The 23096-nt window shown below is 42.1% G+C and overlaps 1 protein-coding gene across 1 annotated transcript in view; it reads left to right on the forward strand.

The window, feature by feature from the left end:
- Positions 1-22477, forward strand: part of zc3h14 (zinc finger CCCH-type containing 14) — a 76435-nt gene extending 53958 nt beyond the window's left edge. Inside the window, exons 13-17 of the mRNA XM_084314739.1 lie at positions 7625-7763; positions 15779-15918; positions 16006-16088; positions 17058-17164; positions 22255-22477. Of these exons, the coding sequence (XP_084170865.1) occupies positions 7625-7763; positions 15779-15918; positions 16006-16088; positions 17058-17164; positions 22255-22258 (473 nt within the window). The 3' untranslated portion in view covers positions 22259-22477. The remainder of the gene's footprint in view (positions 1-7624; positions 7764-15778; positions 15919-16005; positions 16089-17057; positions 17165-22254) is intronic.
- Positions 22478-23096: the final 619 nt, after the last annotated feature.

Genomic DNA, 23096 nt, shown 5'->3' on the forward strand with positions numbered 1-23096 from the left:
ACGAGATTGGGATGGGAGAAAAAATAGAAAATGGGAGAAAAAGTGGATCAAAAAAAAAAGGGAACGCGCCCACATTATGGGACACGCGCCTTACTGTCTTTTCCGGAGTCTGACAAGAAGATGGATACCAATTTCTTCTAGATTGTAGAAAGCTATCCGGCTGCATGCTAGCCTAGCTTAGCACAAATTGTGCTATTGTGCAGTCTGTCCGACTTACCACTGCCTTTCCACTAGGGGTGGAAGGTATGGTCTCAAATTTATATTGCGGTATAATTTGAAGCATAGACGGTAACGGTATATATCACGGTATCAGTGTTTCCGTTAGAATATTTTTTTTTGCCTGATAGGCAGGCTATATAAAGAATGACATCCTCAAGGCATGTAGATTTATAATATTTTAACTTAAAACTAGGCTACTTTTGCGTATAAAGTCATTATATTCCAAATAAAATAAGTCCCGAGTCCGTGCTGCTCCCATTGCAAACAGCCGGGCTGGATGCCTATTGCTTATTAACAGCGAAGGAGTGCGCCGAATGCTTCCGCGCTTTCCCTGATTGGCTGCGACACGCCCCGCGGCAGGCGCGGCAACCGCAGAGCGGAGCGGCAGAGCTTGCGGCATTATTTAGCCGTAAACCGCCATGATTCTCATTCGAAGCTTAGCTCACCTAGCAGCGCGGCGGTCCTACCGTAGTTGGTTTCAAGTTCGAATCCCATCAATTTTTTTAATTTTTATTTTTTTAACGTGTATTCTTTCGCCGGTTAAGGTTAGGCATGGTTAAGGTTAAGGTTCGGCATTGTTTCGGAGTTGGTTAAGGTTAGAAAGGTTAAGTTTAGGCGCTGTTAAGGAGCTGGTTAAGGTTAGCGTTTGTCTTAGAGAATGGCAATAGACAGCCTATTTCCGCACTGCCGCTCTCTCGCGCTGCCGCGGTCACATTGTCACATTCTTGCACTCCTCCGCTGTTAGAAAGCAACACGCGGGCTGGATGCTGGATTTTGCTAGAAGCATATGTAGCTGCAGAGCCAGCGGCGCTTTCAGGTCTGGTCACAGCTTTCAGCTGTTGGGTGGGGGGGCGCTGTTGAGCGGACCTGACCTGAAAGCGCCGCTGGCTCTGCGGCTCTGCAGCTGCATGCTATTCGCAAATCCACTGCTGCAGCCGTCCTCCCGGCTCCCGCTGCAGCCGTCGTTATCATAACACTACACGCATATCATAATGTTTACAGCAAACTGTAGTTGATCACCAGGTATGTTTTATTAACGTAGAATAATTCATATAAGAAAAACGATAGGGACATCTCTTACCTTTCTCCACTGGTTAAAAATGCCAGGAACTGAAATTGAAACTTGCTGTGCGCCGCCGTGATATGTGTTTATTATGAAATGACAATTGCGTGTTGACACGCCCACTGCGCGAAGCCTCCTAAATAACTTTTTCCAGTTTGCACATATCTATTATCTATGACTAATTCTATCTATTTTTAGGGGCAAATGCGATTGAAATAGTCGCGCTGTGGTTACATGACGTCATTGCTATTTTAGAGCTGCTCTACCGGTTACACGGTATAGTCAAAATCCATACCGTAGAGCAAATTAATACCGTTTATACCGTATACCGTTTATACCGTCCACCCCTACGTTCCGTGCTCAATTCTTGCTCTTGGCTACGAGCGAATCCCTGAGAAGGAACCGTTCGAGAATGCCAAAATCGTCCCGAAAAGCTCATAAGTGGAGTTACGATGAGATTTGCTCTTAACTTTTCTCGTAAGTCCATTTGTGAATGAGGACCAATGTGTGTAAATGCATTTGTGCTTTTGCCCAAAATGTGTGCTGTAATCCTCAGCTATCGGATTTGGCTTTGTGAGGTCTTTCAAACCAAACCTTCCCCATGCACATGTCATTTTGTTTTGCAGAGAATTAATTTAATAGAGCAAACATTGTTGCCATATCCTAATTTGTTTATCAAATGTATCATCTGTTACAACACGTTTTTAAATAGAAACTGGTGAATGTGATTAAGAGGAAGATGCAGGCTACTGCTGCCTTCTGCAGCTTTTCAAAGCCCTCCATCAATGATGGATAAATCTGTTTGTTGGCTAATAATTGCAATCACGACCAGGTGTGTCTCCTGTGTTTTAATCGACCCTATCCCTGGCTCCGGCCTATTTTCTTGATCCTCCAATCACAAGTGTTACTTTCCTCGGTCAGGCTTGGAATTGGTGGAGCAGGTTTACAGACTATCACAATCCCAAATGGACTTAAATAACATTTTAAAATTGAAGTATGAATACAATTCTATTCTGGGCAAGCAGATTAGTACCCTCCTCCTTAAACTCAGACAGAAGCACTTTGAACTAAGTGATAAACCAGACAGACTGTTGGCTAGGCAGCTGAGGGGTGTACAGGCCAGCCAGGCAATTCATAATATCAAATCTATATCGGGCAGCTTGCTGACTAACCCTAAAGACATAAATGACCGTTTTAAAGAATTTTATACTGGCCTTTATACCTCTAGATGCCATGCCCCAGACTCTGAGGTTGAGAGCTTCCTGGACAATATTGATATGCCAGTGCTTAGTGATAAGGCAAGGGATGAGCTAGATGCTGATTTCAGCCTGCAGGTAATAACAAGTGCAATAAAGTCTTTCCCCAGTGGGAAGGCCCGGATGGGTATGGGGCGGAGTTTTATAAAGCTTACAGTGACATTTTGGCCCCTCTACTTCTTAGAATGATTCAACATTCTATCACTAATAATGTCTTCCCTGACTCCCTTTACGAAGCGAATGTGTGCCTTTTACTCAAGAAAGGTAGGGATGCGACTAGGGTGACCAGATCCCAATAAACCAAATGTGGGACAAAGGGTATGTTTGTGAGGGACAATGTGGGACACCCCCCCCCCCCCCCCCCCCCCAGTGCAGCCCCCTCCCCTTTTTTTGGTGGACTGTCCCTGTAGCGTCTATGCTTTTACCAACGCGTTCGTGTTTCCGGGTTCCCGTTTTGCGCTCTGATTGGCCACTGACCTACGCTAGTATGCGTTAGCGCGGATGACAACCAATCATGTGGGACATGGTCTCAATATGCGTGACGCGTGAAAGGAGACAGGAATGCTGTACAATCACGCGCAATGCGTGACGTCTGGTCACCCTAGATGGGACTGATCCAGCAGGGTTCCGGCCTATAAGTTTGTTAAATTTTGACCAAAAGACAGTTGCCAAGGTGTTGGCCACTAGGTTGGCTCAGCATGTCTGATCTCTCGTCCACTCCGACCAAACGGGATTCATTCCTGGCAGGCTTGCTTTTTCTAATATTCGGAAATTACTAAACATATTGTACTCTAACCAAAGAAAGGACACTAAGCCGGCGATCATATCACTTGACGCTGAAAAGGCATTCGACCAGATCGAATGGAAATATATGTTCAGTGTCCTCCAGCGCTTTGGTTTCGGTGACAGGTTTCGTTCTCTTATTGGAATGTTGTATGCTCATCCGAGAGCTTCCATTCTTACCAATTCTGATAGATCTGACTCCTTCCCACTCCATCGCGGCACCCGACAAGGATGTTGTATTAGTCCCTTACTGTTCAATTTAGCCCTCGAACCCCTGGCTATCAGTATCAGGAGTCATCCCAACATCACAGGAATAAAGTTGGGAAAGTATGAGAGCCGTATTTCGCTATATGCGGATGATGTGGTCCTGTATCTTGCTGATCCTGCCTCCTCCGTCCCATGCCTCCTAGATTTAATCAGGCAGTTTGGTACTTTCTCTGGTTACTCCATTAACTGGGAGAAAAGTGTGTTCATGCCCATCTCAGGGAGCCTAGACTCTTCCTTTACTGACAGCTTACCCTTTAAAATAGAATATGACCACTTCACCTATCTGGGAGTAGTTATACCAAAGGATCCCAAACTCCTATTTAAACTGAACTTTGGTGAAATGGTCTCAAAATTGAAGAAAAATATGGAGAGTTGGAGAATTTTGCCAGTATCTTTGGTGGGGCGTGTGAATGTCATAAATATGGTGGTTCTCCCCAGGTTCCTTTACCTTTTTCAGAGCGTGCCTATTTTTTTGACTGCCTCTTTCTTTAAACAGATAGACACTATACTTCTGCCATTTGTCTGGGGCTATAAAGCACACCGTATCTCAAAAGCACACTTGCAGAAGCCAAAGCATATGGGGGGGCTGGCCCTGCCGGTATTCCAGCACTACTACTGGGCTGCTAATGCAAGGGCCATGACCTTCTGGCAAGATTACTTCATAGGTGATGCTACAGTAGCCATGGACGCCCCCAGGTGGCTAGACATGGAGGCGCATGTGAACTTAAAAAGCTCTCTTCCTGCAATGTTATTTTCTAAGTGTGATACGATTAATAAGATGGCTCTCAACAATTTCTCACTGAGAATACTGAGTCAAATCAAAAAGGTTTTCAAAGTACCTTCAACCTCGGCATATGCTCCAATATGTGATGATCATAATTTCCCCCCTGGTCAATCTGATATTGTTTTTTCATTATGGAAGGGAAAGGGACTGGCCACTATCAAAGATCTATATGTTGATCGTCAATTTGCCTCATTTAACGAACTTAAGTCTACGTTTAATCTTACAAGCTCACACTTCTTTCGTTACCGGCAGGTTAGAAATTATGTCCGCAGTAATATCCCAGACTTTGAGACATGTCCTGCTGATTACCAGTTTTATAATCTCATGAGCCGATCACCAGTTTCAAAACACCTGATCTCTGATTTTGTTTCATATTTCTCGGTCCAATCTATGGCTTCCTCCGACCACATTAAAGATGTATGGTCCACAGAGCTTAGTATGGAAATCTCTGAGATGTGGGAGGAGGGACTTAGCAGGATACATAAATGTTCTATTAATGCCAGAGTCCAACTTATACAGTTTAAGGTCATTCACAGACTACATTACTCTAAAACCAAACTGCATAGAATCTATCCCTCTGTATCGCCTCTCTGTGATCGTTGCATGTCCGCAGAGGGTAATCTTTCACATATGTTTTGGTTTTGTCCCAAGCTATTTAAGTACTGGGTAGACATTTTTGACTGGTATACCAAGGCGTATAAAAGAGAGATTGCCCCAGACTGCCTTCTAGCTCTACTCGGCTGTTCAGCTAACACTGCGGAATTACCTTACAATGAGCAGGAGGCCCTGATGTTTGGTATGGCTGTGGCCAAAAGAATTATCCTGAAGGAATGGAAAGACACGTCGTCTCCAAGTTTTAAAAGATGGCTCACTGAGATGGTCTCCTCTCTGCAGCTGGAAAGCATCCGTCACAGTAGGTCTGAGACCTTGAACAAATTTGAAATGATATGGGGTCCCTTTTTGGAATGCTTAGCTAGAACATGAGTGCTTCTCAATGTCCTCCTGTGTATTTTCTGTACTATGTGTTGGTGTTGTCAAGATAGTGGAATTTCGAGCTTTGATGCGATACCTTGGGGGGTATCGATGTTCGATACCATTTTCGATACCACAGGGAAAAAGGTTCAATCTTAAATTATAAAAAAAAATTGATAGGTTTAGCTTCTGTTGCTGGTTGGTTCTCCTCAGCTTCTCTCTGTAGGAGAGGATAGATATGGCACTTTTGAAACCCTTATAACTGTTCATCTCACTTCAATCGTTTTTGTTGCAGAGCATGGTGTTTTCTCAGGCAGACAGATGTAAACACTGGTCTGTGTTGCATGTGCCTGACGGGCTGAACTGTTTGTATTGCAGTCATGTTCCGACTTAACTGAATGCACGTGTGTGTGTGTGGACTGCTGTACTATTGCGGGTATTGAAGTGAACAATGCAACTTTTTTTATGAATGATTAGGTGTCGATATTTCGGGAAATGAGTATTGAAACAGTTTTGGGTATTCAGAATCGATATGTGTCGATTTTTTGATATTTTTGACAACACTACTATGTATGTGTGTATATATATATATATATATATATATATATATATATATATATATATATATGTATATATATATGTAATGTGTGTATATATGTCAGAGAATCAGCCCCTTGCGTCCTTAGTGTATAGCATATGACATGGTGTATGTTTGTTCATTGATGTGACAGTGTCTGGCAACATACTGTTTGTGTTCTTTTTATTTATTTTTGATTTTCTTTGTTTGTGATTTGTCTTGATGTGCGTTTGTGAAACTATAAAAGCTGAAAATAAAATATTATAAAGGCTTGGAATTGGTAAATTGGGTTTAAACCTTGTGAACCTAAATGCCTTGCTGCAATCAAGTGAGGTCTACAGTATTCAACTTTCACATTTAAAAAAAAAAAAAAAAAAAAAAAAAAAAAAAAAAATCGTTATGCCAATCCCCTTCCTGGTCGCTGCGCACCTACCCCCTACGGTCTGTCTGGGAGAGTGGAGGCTATCACATGCTTCCTCCGACACATGTGTATCCAATCAACCGCTTCTTTTCACCTGGCAACGCGGACTCTCACTGAGAGGGTGTAACGTGTGGAAGGATCACACTACCCCCCTTAGATCCTTTCCTCGCTGAGCAGGCGCCCTGACCAAACTGTAGGAGTCGCTGTTTACAACGACCAGGACCCACCCACCAGCTTTTCCACCCCTAACACTGCCAATTGTGTTAGTATGAACGACCAGCCAATCTGGTAGCAATGCCGGGAGCTGGGCTCGAACCCAGCATCTCCTGCACTAGTGGCGAGCGCCTTGCCCACTGCGCCACTTAGCCGCCCCTCAACTTTCACATTTTAACAAAACTAAAGATTTAAACTTTAGATTGAGTAACTAAAGAGCTTGCATTTGGGGACAAAAGATATATATTTTCTAGGGATGCACCGAAAGTTTTCGGTCGAAAATGGCAAAAAATGGCCTTTCGGCTTTTGGCCGAAGTTTTTTCACCGAAACAGAAACAACCTAACAACCTCGCGTGTTGTTGTGATGATGTCGCGCTGTCGGGAGTCGCGCTGTTTCTATGTAAACTCTGCGCGCAACGCGTCCAATAAATGCGTCTTTAACATGCTTTTATATCCTTATTTACTATATGCCTGTTGCGGTTAATTACTGAGTGATCTAATATGCATATTATTCAGAGCGAGAGGGGGGGGGGGGGGGGGGGTTGTGTTTCTCACATTGACGCTGTCTGTCGCGCGTCTACTGTGCCGAGTCAAGCGAGCACATTCAGCTGGGGACTAGAAAGGTGCGCTCAGTAGAGCACAGATGTCCGCTGCGCAGCCAGAGAAAAGATGGAAGTAATGTACTGTATGCATTCAGAAGTGCTGAATAAATGTTTTATGGACCCATAATAGTGATTATTTATTATTTAAGTTAAGTTTTGCCATAATCATATATTTTTCCATAATCATAATGTTCCACAACATTGGTAAAAAAAAAATCTATTCTATGAATCATTTTCGGTTTTCGGCCAACTGTTTTCTATTTTCGGTATCGGTTTCGGCCAAGAATTTCCCATTCGGTGCATCCCTAATATTTTCTCAAGAGTGAAGACTATATTGGAAGCAATTTAATTCCAGTGATTGGTTGAGCTCTACTAAGATGTTCTTCAGGTGGGCTTATATTGTCTTATCCCCTCCATCTGTACCATCTGACCTTCTTCCCTTTCTCTGTTTTTTCCCGGCTGTCCAGAGGATGACATGGACATGGAGACAAGCGAAGAGGACGTTGTCCCCTTGAAGAGACAGAAGGTTCTGGAACGTTGCAAGTTTTGGCCTGTCTGCAAAAGTGGAGATGACTGTCTGTACCATCACCCCAAAACACAGTGCAAGTAAGTAACTTGTTGATATTATGAATATATCATAATGATATGATCATGTGTGATGTGATTATATGATTGTCTGAGGAAGGCACATCAATGCGCAAACGTCAGCTATCCGGAAGAGTTGTTTTACTGCATGCAAAATAACTGCATGGTTTTGGGCCTAAATCTGCATGGGACTAGAATAGGTTGTGCATGGCTATAAAGAGTGACGGAGAGATACACTTAAAAATTTTACGGAGAAAAGAGAAAATCACCCGATTCAGATACAATTTAAGTAACACAAACTGTTCCAAAGATATGAATGTTTCTCTGCATATTTTCACACCACCAACAAAGTAGTCTATTGTGTCTGTTGGATTTGGTAGCTATCATTTCTGCACATCTCTGTCTCATCTCCGACACTTGAGACCTGAGTACTTAGCCACTGCGTCAGAAATAATACTGTCGGACAATCTAACAATAATTAACACATTTACAAGTCGTATTAAGTTTTGCAAATAAGGAAACTGATGGAGAACATTTCAAAGCACTCAAAATGGCCAAAATCTCCATTTCGACCAATTTCTGAATTGAGAAAGATTTAGTAATTTTTGGACTAATCGTGAGTAGGGCTGCACGATTTTGGGAAATAATCTAATTGCGATTTTTCTGACTGATATTGCGATAAAATTTGCTATTATAATAAAAAATTATTAAGCAGCCCCACAGAGGTTTATTGTAAAATGCGGCCTGAAAATATTTATTTTTACCTGGGAATCGATACTGGTACCCAACGGTACCTTTTTTTCTGTACTTTACTCTCCCTCTCTGAAGTCTAAACATCACAACACACAATCTAAAAGCCCTTACCTCCCTCTCCCAAACTGTTCCTACAACAATAACAGCAACTTGCAAAGGAGATCTTGTATCTCGATGGGACTTCCTGGTAAAATTATATATATATATTTTTTTTAAATAAACAATTGCGATTTTTAATTTTTTTGCGATTTGCTAATTGCATCATTTCAAATTTCGATTTAAAATCGATTAATCGTTCAGCCCTAATCGTGAGCTCCTTAACTCTTTGACAGCCATCTGCACTGGCTAGCACCAGCTTTTCTTGACCATTTTCACGATATTTCACGATCTTTGCAGAGCTATTGTATATTCTATATTATAGCTATGGAGACAATAGTATGGCTCATATGACACTATTTCTAGTCCAACATGTAAAAAAGTTTGTTTCTACACTGTAGTTTGTAGTTTATTACACGCTAAACATCGCCCATTTCCAAAATAATCCAGTCTTTTTCCATAGATCGCGAGATAAGACGCGTTATATGCAATAAGCCCAACTCGTTCTGGTTGACCACAAATACTCCCAAATTAAAGGTATATACCGTGTACACATGTGCCTTCACAAAATCATCAAGGGATGGGGTAGTCTTACCCCGAAAATGCGATCGTTAGAAAAAGCTTGGTTTAGGTCCGGTAAAATAAGAAAAAAAATAGGCAAATGAGCCAGGGACACCTAGAGTGATCCGGATGACCGCTTAGAACAGGGATCAAAGGGAAAAGATCAAAGGATCCAAAAACATGTTTACTCGTTATTGGCGCTCAAGCGTTGGTGGCAAACACGAGTTTACTCGTTATTGGCCACCAATGAGTTAACAAGGCGGGCTAGACCGTGCCGGGTCACATATGATACCACTGTCTTCGCACAAGCTGAGTAAATGAGCCTGCTAGAGCCAGGCCATGTGAGCGGCGCTTGAGCGGCGCGGGGCGCGGAGCGCGGAGCGGGTGGTTTTGACGTGAGCGAGGAGTGGGTTTTAAAATGAGTCGGCGTGACGTCCGGAGCGAGAGTTCTCCTCCGCTCCAATCCACTCCAGGCCGCTCACAGTGGGTTAACACCGTTGATGTAATATATAATTGCCAGGTCTTGCTCGAAAAAGAGATCTTTGATCTCAAGTGACTACCTGGTAAAATAAAGGTAAAATTAATATACATGCAGTACAATGCCAAAGCAACAGATGGCGATGTACAAACATGAAGGCCATTTTCAACCAATGAGAAGGGTGAACCTGTGATATCCTGTTCAGGCTTTGTCACTCACTCCTGTTAGAAAAAGTATCGACGCCATTGTTGTTGTCGTTAGCTTACATGCTAACGTTAATGGCAGCGACCATAGCATTGTGGCTCGGCTAGCCTATCATCGCTTAATAGAGCTAGTGAATGGATAAACAACGTTATTTAACATTGCAGAATGGGTACAATTACAATGCGGCTCAATACAAACAATTGTTAAGGGGCCCAGGGGGTGTAGACTGTTGTAGTTTGAGCTAATTTACACCATGCTAAAAAAAAAAAAAAAAATCTGCAGAGCGATCTGGCGCGGGGAGCGCTCAATTCAAGGTGAGCGGGGAGCGAGCGGAGAGCGACTTGGGGGCGGGGTCAACATGAGCGATTCAAGGTCTAAAGTAACTAGCTCCACCTTCTCAGAATTTTCCCTTTTTTTTGTTACATAATGTAAAATTACAGATTCATACCTTCAAAATAAGCCATCAATTGTCAAATTTTAGACGATAGTTTTCAATCAATGTCCTATCAAACATTCTGGTAAAATCCTAACTACTTTTCAGGATAGGACTTGAACTTGATCCAAGTTCATTCAGCTATCTGATGAGAGAACTACACTCCCAGAATTCAATGTGATCATTGTCACTAGAACCATTTCACACCTGGAGCAAAGGCCCAGTCATTCCTTTGTTATTCCAGTGAATGGACCCAGCAGGAGGCCTAGCCTAGCGACAAGCGGCCACTACATAGTTGGGTATTGAAAAAATGCTCATACCCAAAGTAGTAGATAGATATAGGTCATACATGTAGGTATGCACTTGTCCTAATATACTAACCTACACTGTAGCACTCAACACTTGATGAACATTGTTACTCAGCTGATAGAGGTGTGAGAGAGAGAGAGAGAGAGAGAGAGAGAGAGAGAGAGAGAGAGAGAGAGAGAGAGAGAGAGAGAGAGAGAGAGAGAGAGAGAGAGAGAGAGAGAGAGAGAGAGAGAGAGAGAGAGAGAGAGAGAGAGAGAGAGAGAGAGAGAGAGAGAGAGAGAGAGAGAGAGAGAGAGAGAGAGAGAGAGAGAGAGAGAGAGAGATTCATGCATGCACTCAATTCCTAAATAACATGATCATAACAAACCAATTTCAAATGTATCATCAAGTACAAAATAGATTTGATCGTAATATTTATGAGAATGCATGTTGAATGAATGCAAGAACATTCTAGAACATTTGTGATGTCACAGTATGATGTCATAATCGAACATTCTAGCACTCAACACTTTGATGAACATTATTACTCAGCTGATAGAGTTGTGCCCTTCCTGATGACTTGTTGTAGGGCTGGGCGATATGGCCTAAATATGATATCACGATATTTTCTGACCTTTCGGCGATAGACGATACGCATCAGTGTTTTTCTTTTTTTCCCCAAACAATTCATTATGAGGCTTACCAAGACAGTATTTGAGTTTGCAAGCTAACATTAAAGACAAAATAAAATACCCATGCATTTAGCATTTTTATATTATATATTAGATTTAGATTATTGGATTATTAGATTATATATTGCATATATTTAGCAATGAGTTATTATATGATTTAGATATGAAATATGATGAATTGAAAATGGGGGACCCTGATGTAAACGAGACGAAAGTCTTTCTCTGGTCTGCATCCTCCAGTCCACTGTTGACTGTTTTTGTATTGAGCTGTACTGTATTGTACCCATGCTGCAATCTGTTAATAACGTTTTCATTCATTCAGACGGCAAACAGAATCATTTTGATTGACAGTCGCGTCTGCCAATTACGTCACACCGCTTGCACCCGCCCTGCTGTTCTTGGCACCAATCGGCAAGCGCATATTCATTTTTTACTTCCGCCATTGGAGAGCTCAATGACAACAACAATGGCAGCGGTAGCTCGCCGCGGCCGACGTTTAGATAATGATTTTACTGCAACGGATGTTATAATAAAAGCCTTTCCATACATCTGTCTGATTGAAAACTTTATTAACAGACCGCAGAATGGGCACAACTGTCAGTCAGCACGGGCTGAGATATGAACGACTAATGCTTGCTATATCTAGGTCGACCTCGGACGTTGCTATGTAAATACGCTGATGTTATTGAAAGTGTAACTATATAACGTTAACACTTTAAGTGCCGAAAACGTGTTTAGGCGTCCTTCCCCGCCATGCTCAAGTTGCCGAGGACGCCGTAACTCGTCTTTAATATCAATATTTCAAAAATCTGTGATCGGAATCATATTTTCCATCCGCAGCCTTCACACACAGTTCTGAGCTCCTCAAACCTCTAGCGGTTCAAGAGCGCCATCTGGTGGCCGATCGGCGCAATCGCCAAAGAGGAAGTTACTAGGACGATGTGCTATTCACCCATATTACTTCCGGGCACTCTCTATAGGTCCCGGGACTCGATCTCGACACAATACATAGCGATCCGTTGCCAATAACTCGATGAACAACATGATTTGGACGTATATACTATTATACAACCTGGAAATAGATTGCGTATTTCTACATCCCATAATAGGAATATTTCAGTTCCACGCTCATCGTCCAACGGCGCGAGGAAGATACGGTAAGATTCAGCGTTATTTTTTAACGTGTTCGATATAAACTGCTCTGATGATCATATCACCCACACTAGATGAATGATATAACGCTGCCCACGGAATTATAAACGATCCCCCGCCCATCCGGTCATCATCAGATGATACGTAGAAACTTCTAGAAGTACGTCCAATTGAAATTTTTGATCTCGCACAGATTCCTACCAAACTGTATTTCATCATCAATATAATGCATTTGGGGCTATAAATCACGTTCTGGAGAAAGCTGCAGAAAGAGATGAAAACATACTTATACTTTAGACCATATTTTACTATGAATATGTGAATGAAAAAGTTTAACGTTGCTACACAATGAACAATACATATAGGACCTTGAATGGGCCCTAATAATGGCAATTTAGCAATAGAATTTAAAAAGTTATAGCCCTGCAAAGAAGGGGAACTTTTCCATAGACAAATAGAGCTGGCAAGGGATGGTATATCATGAATTTAGCCTTAGGCAATCAAAGTGTTAATGCCACAAAACGAATGCCTTTGTTATCATAAGTAGTAACTTTTGATGCAGTAGTGTGTGTGTGGGGCGGCGGCGGCGCTGTTCAAAAGTGTCAACGTGTGGACCAGATTGACGCGACACAAGCCTCTTGGGCAAAACATCACGATATCCACGATACGTTTAAAAAAGTGTATCGTTAATTAACTGTACCCGATATTTATATAATATCGTCATATCGCCCAGCCCTAACTTGTTGTACAGAACTTGTAAGTCGCTTTGGATAAAAGCATCAGCTAAATGACTAGACCAGGGGTCTCAAACTCAATTTACCTGGGGGCCGCTGGAGGTAGAGTCTGGGTGAGGCTGGGCCGCATCAAATATTCCACAAAAAAAGGGTTTCAAGTATTCCAAAAATTTATTAATATACCCCTTTGCCGCCTCATAAAACCTCACAAACACCAGCAACTGAGCATTCTCAGTGGTGTCAGTGGACTCATCCACAGCTATGGAAATGCACTGTTAGTGAAAACGAAATTTCAGTCCAGATTAGGCCAAATTCTGCAATATTCCACGTTTTGCAGTTGATTCCATTTTTATTGGTTAATTCCGCGATTCCGTCCGCGATTCCGTGAACGCGGGTTTTATATGGCTCTATGCACTGTGCATTTTTTTTTATTCTATCACAAAGCTGTTTAATGAAATCATCAGCCAGTATTTCAGTTATTCTTGTTGCTGTGCGATCTGAGGAGGATTTGCTTTTGTTTGCCTTCAAACATGGTCTCCATCACTTCAGTCATACATTATTTTATTATGTATGCATCAGAGAATGGCTTCTTGTGTTTAGCCAACACCCATGCCACTGAGTGAGGACTTGGTTGCTTCACCTTTGAATTGCAGCGATTTTCACTGTTGACTTTTATTTTACTGGCCATCTTTGAACATGCCATATTTTTCTACTAGCTGCCTGCTGGCAAAACTATGCTACTCGCTACAGTACCTGCAGATTAGACTACCTGTATATGCGCTGTCAACTCTCGCTCTGACTCCGACCCATTGAAAGAGACGACACGCATTTCGTGAAGACCCGCCCTACTCTGCCTCTGATTCGCAGACTGTGGGTGGGGGGGGGATTCTGACGGGACGCTGAATATGATTGGACCAAAGCAGTAGACAGACACAGGCAGTTGGAGCAGTGCAGCCGGACAGGAGCTTGCAGAGGAGATAGCGGAGAATTTCGAGGATACCTGCTATACGCACTGATGACAGGATATATTTCCTTCCACTTGGTATCACTCTCGAATCACGTTTCAACCACTAACGTTGCTGCCATGAGCCTTCGCTATGGTAGCCTACAAGTGATAAAATAAATAAAACGCCCAACTCGTTGTACAAGAAATTCCTTCTGTGTGTGTGTGTGACTGTGTGCTCTACTGGGCGCACCTTTCTACTCTAGAAAACTGCGAGATAACTCATAACTCGTACACACACGCACTCTGTCTCTACTCATACAGTAGTTGATGTTTTAGCGCGACGTGGGTATATACACGGGCGAGGATGAAAAGCATGTTAGACTACTTTTTATTCATAAGTTAACGTTCCGTCGGGTCCGCGTGTATTCTCGAGAATGATAATAATAATAATGCAGTCCACCTCTTCCTTCTTTCCTTGCACATAAAAAGCAAGTAGTTAATGTTTTATCGCGACGTCATAGACTGGTCTCTGATACTACCTCTCACCTCTGCAGGGTCTAACACCTATTCACAGCGCACACACTTCTCTTGTGTGTGTGCGCGCGTGGGTGTATGTGCGTTTCGTGACGCGCTGTAGTTCTCTGGCAAACGGAGATAATTACAAGCATACCATTTAGCAAGAATTAAACGTATTTACAAGTCGTATTATGTTTAGCAAGTAAGGAGACATATATAGTACATCTCAAAGCACTCGAAATTGTCATTTTTCTATTTTTACAGATTTCTGAAAAGCGCGACTTCCAGAGCATTTATGAGTCATTCTAAATCCCTTTGTTCTCCGCCCACGGGTCCAAAAAGCCCTGTCAACCTCAAGGGGTTAAAGAGCGGATTTCTCGGCCGCGCCGCTCACATGGCCTGGCTAGAGCCCATAAAAACGGATAATCAACTGGTAACAATATCAGTAACGTACAGAGATATTATATATATATATATATATATATATATATATATATAACAACAGATACAGAGAGAGAGACTCACTAACCCTCAATGTAGGAGTAATAAACCTCTCGGGGGGCCAGCTTGGTTGACATTAGCAGCTAATGTTAGTTTAGGTCATCGAACTGTCCTAAATAATTTTCCCGGTTCAATACTGTTGATTCTTGACTTTAGGCACATTTACGCATATAACGTAGAACATATGCACATATTGCTGAGGTAAAAAAATGGTTAGTAAAAGTAGTACCTACTTACTGGTCACAGAAGTCTTCAATAACTTTTGGATTGTAATCCATTTTGTGAATACATTTGTTGAAACATCTTTGTTGGCAGACGGCTCTTGCTATCTTAACGTTAGCAAGCTAAAAGTGCATAGCGTGACTAACGTGCATAGCATTGATTAATTTCCTGAAGTATGACAGTGACCCCTCCTCACCACGACTCGTTGACTGTGTTGTGTCTGTGCGTGACTTTCGAATTATTCTAAAACAAATCCTGTGATATTCTGATATATCGTGTAAATAATAATAATAATGTAAGCGGAGGTTCGAACCCATTAATTAAGATTCGAGGGCCAACGTAACGAACGAAGGTCCGAACGTTTGGGCTCAGCCCTACCCTGGATGCAGTGTTTTGAGTGTGAAAAGCTACAGGAAGATTGTAACTAATTCACTGTAACATTTCTCTTCTTTCCCTCTAGGACTTTCCCCAGTTGCAAATTTGGGGATAAATGCCTTTTTGTTCATCCCAACTGTAAATACGATGCCAGGTGCACAAAGCCAGACTGCCCCTTCACTCATGTCAGCCGCAGAGGTGCGGCTGCCCCTCCTCCCAAACCAGGTACAACTCTACTAGTCTCTTCAGCTGTGTGTGTGTGACCTGTGAAGCTCTGTGGTCCTGTTAACTTGACTGTATGTGTGTTCACAGCAATGCCGGCACCTCAAACCGGTAGTGTGTGTCGCTTCTTCCCAGAGTGCAAGAAGATGGACTGTCCGTTCTATCATCCCAAGGTAAAGAAAAAATTTCACCATTGAGACTGAAGGACAATTGTGATTTCTATGCGTAGTTTTCAACCTGATGACAATAGCAAACTTGGCGTTACTAGGCTGACTATTTACGACTATACCTTTCACTGGGGATGTTGTGAATTAGCCATTTTAAAAGTGTCTTAACCTCTTAGGCACGCAGAAAAGTGGCAATTTTTCTTTACTTGAACTTGAGGACTGCACACTTTTTTTGCAAAGCTTATCTTTATACTTAAAGCACATGCATGAGCCTGGTCTCTTTTGAAACATAACATTCTGAAGTTACTAATGCAAAAAAGGAGAATCACTTTTAGTGCTAATGAAATGGAGTGGAGAGACTTGAACTTGTGTACTCACATTTTTCTTTAGTGGTTGCAAGATTCCATATTCCAGCATAGAGGTATGAGCCGGAAAACACTGCGGTTCCATAGCCTGAAGTCTTATGTAGTACAGGTCCAAATTTTATAAAAATCCGTCCAGAAATTTGTTTTTTAAAGAGGTTTTAGTAAACTGATGCCAAAGAAAAAGCGTTCCAAAATCCATTTCTTCCATCCACTGCCATGAGTCACTTCTCATTTTCGCTTGTCAACTTTCACCTACTTCCTATATTTGCACCCTCGTTGGCTACAAGGCTGACTAATCACATTAGCGGTGATTGGTCAGTTGTCGAGCGTATACTGTCCAAAGTGGTCATTTGACGAGCACTGCGTAAAAAGACACTCGCCTGACATATCGTCATGTAACTCGAGAACCGAGACACGGAATTTGTCGAGTGAGGTGGCGTTCGAACGGTGGCAAATGGATGTTTCGAGCGGTATATTATATGTTGGGCGAAAAATGCAGCCCCGAGCCGGTAGACGCTCACAAAAGTGCCGAGACGTGCATGCATGGGCATGCCGGCCCGATTTGTGTGGTAAGAGGTTAATTTTATTCTTCTGCCTTTGTATTCCGCAGCCTTGTCGGTTTGCTGGCCAGTGTAAACGAGGTGGATGTACCTTCTACCACCCCGCCACGACTGTGCCTCCAAGACACGCCCTCAAGTGGACAAAGACACAGAACAGGTAAGCAACTGTACACAATGGACAATGTTTTTTAATCATTTCTTTTTATGCCTGGGCCCGAATACTCCTTGGTGTTACTGAGCAGGTCCGAATCGCTCTCAAGAAACACGGTTAAAGACGATAATAATTTATAAAAAAAACACAATGGGGCCATAGCCTGAAGTCTTAGGGGGCTTTCTCACTAACCATTCGAGGTCAAATCACAGCCCAATCGCACCCGGGGGCGCTGATTCGCTCCAAACCTGGACCGCTGGAATAGGTGGTTCCGGGTGCGCGCCAGTGGGAGCGGGGGGTGTGGTGTGCAATGCTTGTACCAAAATACGGAAGAGGCTTGCTGTATCAACTTGCTGACACACACAACGTCATTACTGTAATGTTTTCATGCTTGCTTGAATTTTGGGCAGATAAAAACATACAGCAACAACTGGACAATACCCACAAAAACTATATTTATGGGAAATTTGGCGAGTTCAGACCTCAACCAAACAAGCATGTTGAGCCTCACGGCTCAGTGGATGAAAACATGAAGTCACGTTACAAGCACAAGACTTCCCTGGCTCGCATTAGGCCTGGCAATTTTTTTGCCATTGCTATGTCTACTATACAAGTTCAAGTTCTTTAATAGTTGTCATACAGAAGTACAGAATACTTTCATACAAAATGCTTCTTACTGTTACGCTCCAGAGACTGTGCTAGACAAGATAGTATCAAATAACATAATAACATAATATAGCATGAATTTAGAAGAAGAAAATGAGGTCACAGTGTTCGGTATAGACATATGTACAATGTTCTGAGTTACCATATAATATACAATACACAATACTATGCAGTGTACTAATGTACAGTACTATCTAGTGCAAAGCAGAAATGGGATGAGGTACAATTTTAGGTACAATTTACAGTAAGGTGTACGAGTTGTAGTGCAATCCTTCATCCATAAATATAAAGTGTGGGGAGTGGGTGCTACAGTGTGTTTGTTTAAAGTGGGTGTGTGCTATAAGTGTGTGGAGTGGGTGCTACAGTGTGTTTGTTTAAAGTGAGTGTGTGCGTGTGGATGTGTGTGCTATGTGCGTTTGGTGGTTGTTGTTGTGTAGTGTTCATTCATTGTTCGTTTAGCAGCCTGATGGCCTGGGGATAGAAGCTTCTTCTGAGTCTTTCTGTGCTCGCCTTGAGACTCCTGTATCGCTTGCCTGACGGCAGCAGTTCAAAGAGGCAGTTGTTCGGGTGACTGGAGTCTTTAATGATTCTCTTAGCCTTGCCCTTGCAACGCTTGTAGTAAATGTTCTGGAGGGTGGGGAGCCCCCCTCCAATTGTGCGTTCGGCTGAACGTGTCACTCTTTGTAGTCTGCTTTGGTCTTGTGCAGTGCTATTCCCAAACCAGGAGGTGATGTTGCCGGTCAAGATGCTCTCTATTGTACATGAGTAGAAGTTCTTAAGGATTGGTTTCTTGTTCGAATGCATTTATTTCTATAGACCAGTGGTGCCCAACCAGTTGGCCGTGATCGACCGGTAGATCAATGACATGCAATATAATTGATGCGAGCGATGGGCTAATGTTAGCTGCTAACTAGTAATAAATAGGCTAAGCTAGCTTAGCGTTAACCCTGGAAAACGCTCAAAGCGGACTCCACAACACCAGTTCCATTCGTGAGAAAGGGGGGTGGGTTATATTGACGATGCTTGACAACAGAGGTTCCAATATAACTTCATATTTATTGGTTATTTGTTTCTTTATATCAGCATCCAGTTTCCACCACCGTATGTTAAAACTCTTCCTGTGTTGACGTTAGAGCGTGACATCATCGCTACGGCAGCTTACACGCTCAAAACGCAAACCGTAAACAAAACCCGGAGCGCACCAAGACTGCAGTGTGTACACAAACTAGAGGGGGAGATGGAGGGGGGAAGTTCGCACCCAAGGACGGAGCGAGGACGGAGCGGAGCTAATTCGACCCCGAATGGAAGTGAGAAAGCACCCTTACCTAGTTCAGGTCCAAAGTTGATAACAATTTCACAGAAAGTGAGTGTTTTACACATGTTTTGCTAATGGTATTTTAGGCACTTTTCAAAAAAGTACTTTTGGACACTCCAAAAGGACACTTTGTAACCAGAGTCACATACCTATGATATAAAAAAAATAAAACTATAACTCGTGAACACTTCAACATACAGTGATGATGTTACCCATAGAGCTACAGTATCTCCAGATTCACTCCGTGTTACTGAAACAGTAAGTGAATCATAAACATATTGTGCCGCATTCTTCCCTTTTTTGTTTGTGCATACAAAGTAGTCGGTACAAGTACTATGGTATAAAAGCAGTTTTTATTCACACAACTTATTTACAGGGGATGCCACAGTGGTACCTACATGTTATTCGCAACATGCCAGTCATTCTAACGGTCACGTTTTGGGACGAAGCACAAAGGCACATCACAGGAGGATCACTTCATGGGTGTCTTGGTAAAGGCACTGCCTGCACTTCAGCCCCCCTGCTGTGCTGCTCCCACTGACGTGAGCCGACCTGTGATGTGCTCCGGATGAGTCCTGTGAGTCCTTCTGGATCCAGCCATGGCTGCCACGGGGATCTTTTGAGTCCAGACTGTTGGTTCTTCAACAGATGATTGCCTATTATATGAAAATCACTTAGTCATGTACAAAACTATAGAAGACTTAATATTTTGACTACTTTTGTTTTGTTATTGTACAGCTCACTCCCTCACATATCAGCTGATTACAATACCCCCCCCCCCCCCCACACATACACACACAAGTTCCAGTGCCTCTTTGGTTGTAGTAAAAGTTTTCTTTGACATTTTTCCTTGCTCAAAACTCACCCAAACGCAAACCAAAACAAAACACAGAGAAACAACTGTAACGCACCAATTTCGCGCAGAATAACTAATGTGCATGGTGGCTCGTAAGGAACTCTCTTGCTTTACGCTGAGAGAATACAGTTGTTTATGTGCTAGAAACCAACTCAAGTTGGCTACACGAATTGTCAATAATTTTGAGTCTTTGAGAGGTGAAACCAGAGGTAGTAATTTTTTCAAAACTGGAGCTAGTTAGCTGTTTGGCCTTAAGTCCTGAGAATGGAAGCATGTAATAGGTCAAGCATGGTGTCAAACGGCGGCCATCTTAGCTTTCAAACGATGTGCTGCATCAGAGATACTAAAACAATGGGACGCCGACGGATTACGGTTAATCTACTTTGACGTGCACTCAGGGAACAAAATAAGTACCAGCCAACCGCCAATGGCTGGTAAAAAATCTGCCTGGCTGGTAGTTTTTAAAATCTACCAGCCAAATGGCTGGTAAGTCAAAAAGTTAAGTTTGTTCCCTGAGAGCAGAGCTACACAGCAGTGCACCTATTTTGCGAGCCGAAATAAGTCTGTGGTTTTTTCTTCTTCTCACAACGGGTCAAATGCATCTAACATGCATTGCATCGTCGCCATTCCTTTATGCCCACATCGCCCGAAATGAACGTTATGTTAGCGTAAGCTAACAAGCTAATCCTGATCAGCGGCAGAGCCATAGAGAACAGCAGACAGTGTGGACTGGACTCTCCCTTTCTCTGTGTGTGTGCGTGCGTTTGAAAAGACGATGAAGTCAGGACTCAGGAGAGGAGTATATTGTAGTAAACTGAGGATTACTGAGGATGCACAGATAATGTTGATATTCAAATATAAAAAGGTTTCGAGAGGAGTGGAAGTTTGAAGACAGACTAGACTACAATATGATGCGGGGGTGGTGAGTTGAAACAGTGTGTGTGTCCCCGACCCCACTTCTATGTTTCAATAAATTATTTGCATTTAAAACTATTAACGCTGACTCATTCCTTCAGTCCACTCAAAATTATGCTAATATTCCTTATGTTGTTTATGATATTAATTGAAAATAGCATATGAGAGTATTATATAGTAATAATAACACATGGCGATATACTAAAAAGCTATTTAAAAATTTTGGCTGGTAAAAAATCTGCCTGGCTGGTAGTTTTTAAAATCTACCAGCCAAATGGCTGGTAAGTCAAAAAGTTAATTTTGTTCCCCACGGTGCACTGGTGGGACGTTGCCAGGATATATATTTAGTTAACTCAAAAACTATTTCCTTGTAGCAGTATTAGAAAAGTTAAAGAAAAGAGGCTATTTTGAATGAAATAGCACCATGGAAATTGTATTGCATGACAAAAAGGTAAAATAAATATACAAATTTGCTGGAAATTAAATGTGTCAAATAATACCATTTACCATCCCAACTAAGAAAAATTGTGATATATTTTTGCCAAATCAGTCGTTCTGCACGTATTTCTCCATGTTATTATCTGGAACGTTGGTTACATATTTTCATTTCAAAATAAATACTTTTCATTGCTGCTGCTCGGTCTGTGCCTTGTTTGGGTCATGGGTGTTCATGTAATAGTTTGTTCACAGCAGTCAAATCCCACTCTTTATGCAAGTAGGAACATATTTGATTGTTCATTTGACAGCATTTAAAATGGGGATGGGCAAAACTCACAAAATGTATATTCGATAGGCACTGTGATCTATTTGAATACCATTTGAGAAAATAAATGTTTTTACTTAATAGCAACAGTGAGATAACCAAAAAAGCAAGCTAGCTGGCTGCTGTCATTGCTAACAGCTAGACATTTGCGCGTTGGACCAGGCTAATGTTATTTCCAGGAACAAAAGCATTAATTCCGAAAGTTACATTACTGACGCTTGAAATGTGAGCTTAGTGAAACAACATGGCAATTGGCAAATGTACAAAACGCTACATTGCTACGACAAATTTAATTTAATAATTGAATTTAACTAATAATAATTTAACGAAATCGGTGCCCATACCTAATTTAGAAGTTAGCAGCTAAGCTGCTAACTAAAAGCAACTGCTCTCTTTGGTTTTTACCGAAGGTGTGGCCCCACAATCGAACCTGTTCCCCCTGCAACAGTAACAGAAACGAGGCTTCCGCTTGATTTGCATTTATTATGAAAATATAACTAATACTGAATTGACCTTTGAACTATTTTCTGCTTGGATTTTGACTTTTCTAATCTTTTTTTTCTTCTCCCCTCTTTCTCTAGTTAAGTCTACAAGAGCAGCCAAGTATTTCAAGATGGGATATTTCAACGTATGGAGTTGCGGCAGATTTTCCTTTTAACTGTTGGTGTATGGTTAGCTATTACCCAGTCGAACCTTATTTGATTTAGTTTTTATTTGTCAACTGCTTTTTCAGACTGAAAAGTTTTGTAAGTTGAGCTGTGACTTTTCAATATTGCTGTGAGTATATAAAAAATACTCTTAATATCAAGTTGTTGGGAGTGCTTTTCAAAAACATGAACTTTGTCTTTGTGTAGTTGGACTGTTTTTTTGTTTTGTTTCTCATCTCCATTGGCTGGCCCAGATATGGCAGCAGCAACAATGACAGTTTTCTACACCTGTTGTCTTTGACCACCGTGTCCTGGCTCTCTCTCTCTCTCTCTCTCTCTCTCTCTCGCTCTCGCTCTCGCTCTCGCTCTCGCTCTCTCGCTCTCGCTCTCTCTATGCTATTACAACTCGGCCTCCTTGCTTGTCGCTAAACGGCCAAGCTGCCATGTTAAAAATAATCGCCATATCTTTTAAAATTGGTTATCACAAAAATATTATTTGACATCTCTGAAGTTAAGGTTAGAGGTAAAACGATTTCCAGCAATGCATCTTCGCCAACAAGTGACGCTTGCAAAATGGCCACCATATGAATGTGTGGTCAGCGGACAGCTACTCGGGCAAGGAAACCAGGAAGGGTCATCACGTGTCAAGTGTGGAAACATTCAGTGCAGCCGACATTGAGTTGTATTGGGATCAGCCATCTCCTCGTTTATGACCCGTCATCTAAACAAGTTATTACTTCGGCTGTCAGAATCATCAAAAATGTGTTGCATTGTTA

The sequence above is a fragment of the Notolepis coatsorum genome (assembly GCF_963971535.1).
Source record: "Notolepis coatsorum genome assembly, chromosome: 5".
Classification (NCBI taxonomy): domain Eukaryota; kingdom Metazoa; phylum Chordata; class Actinopteri; order Aulopiformes; family Paralepididae; genus Notolepis; species Notolepis coatsorum.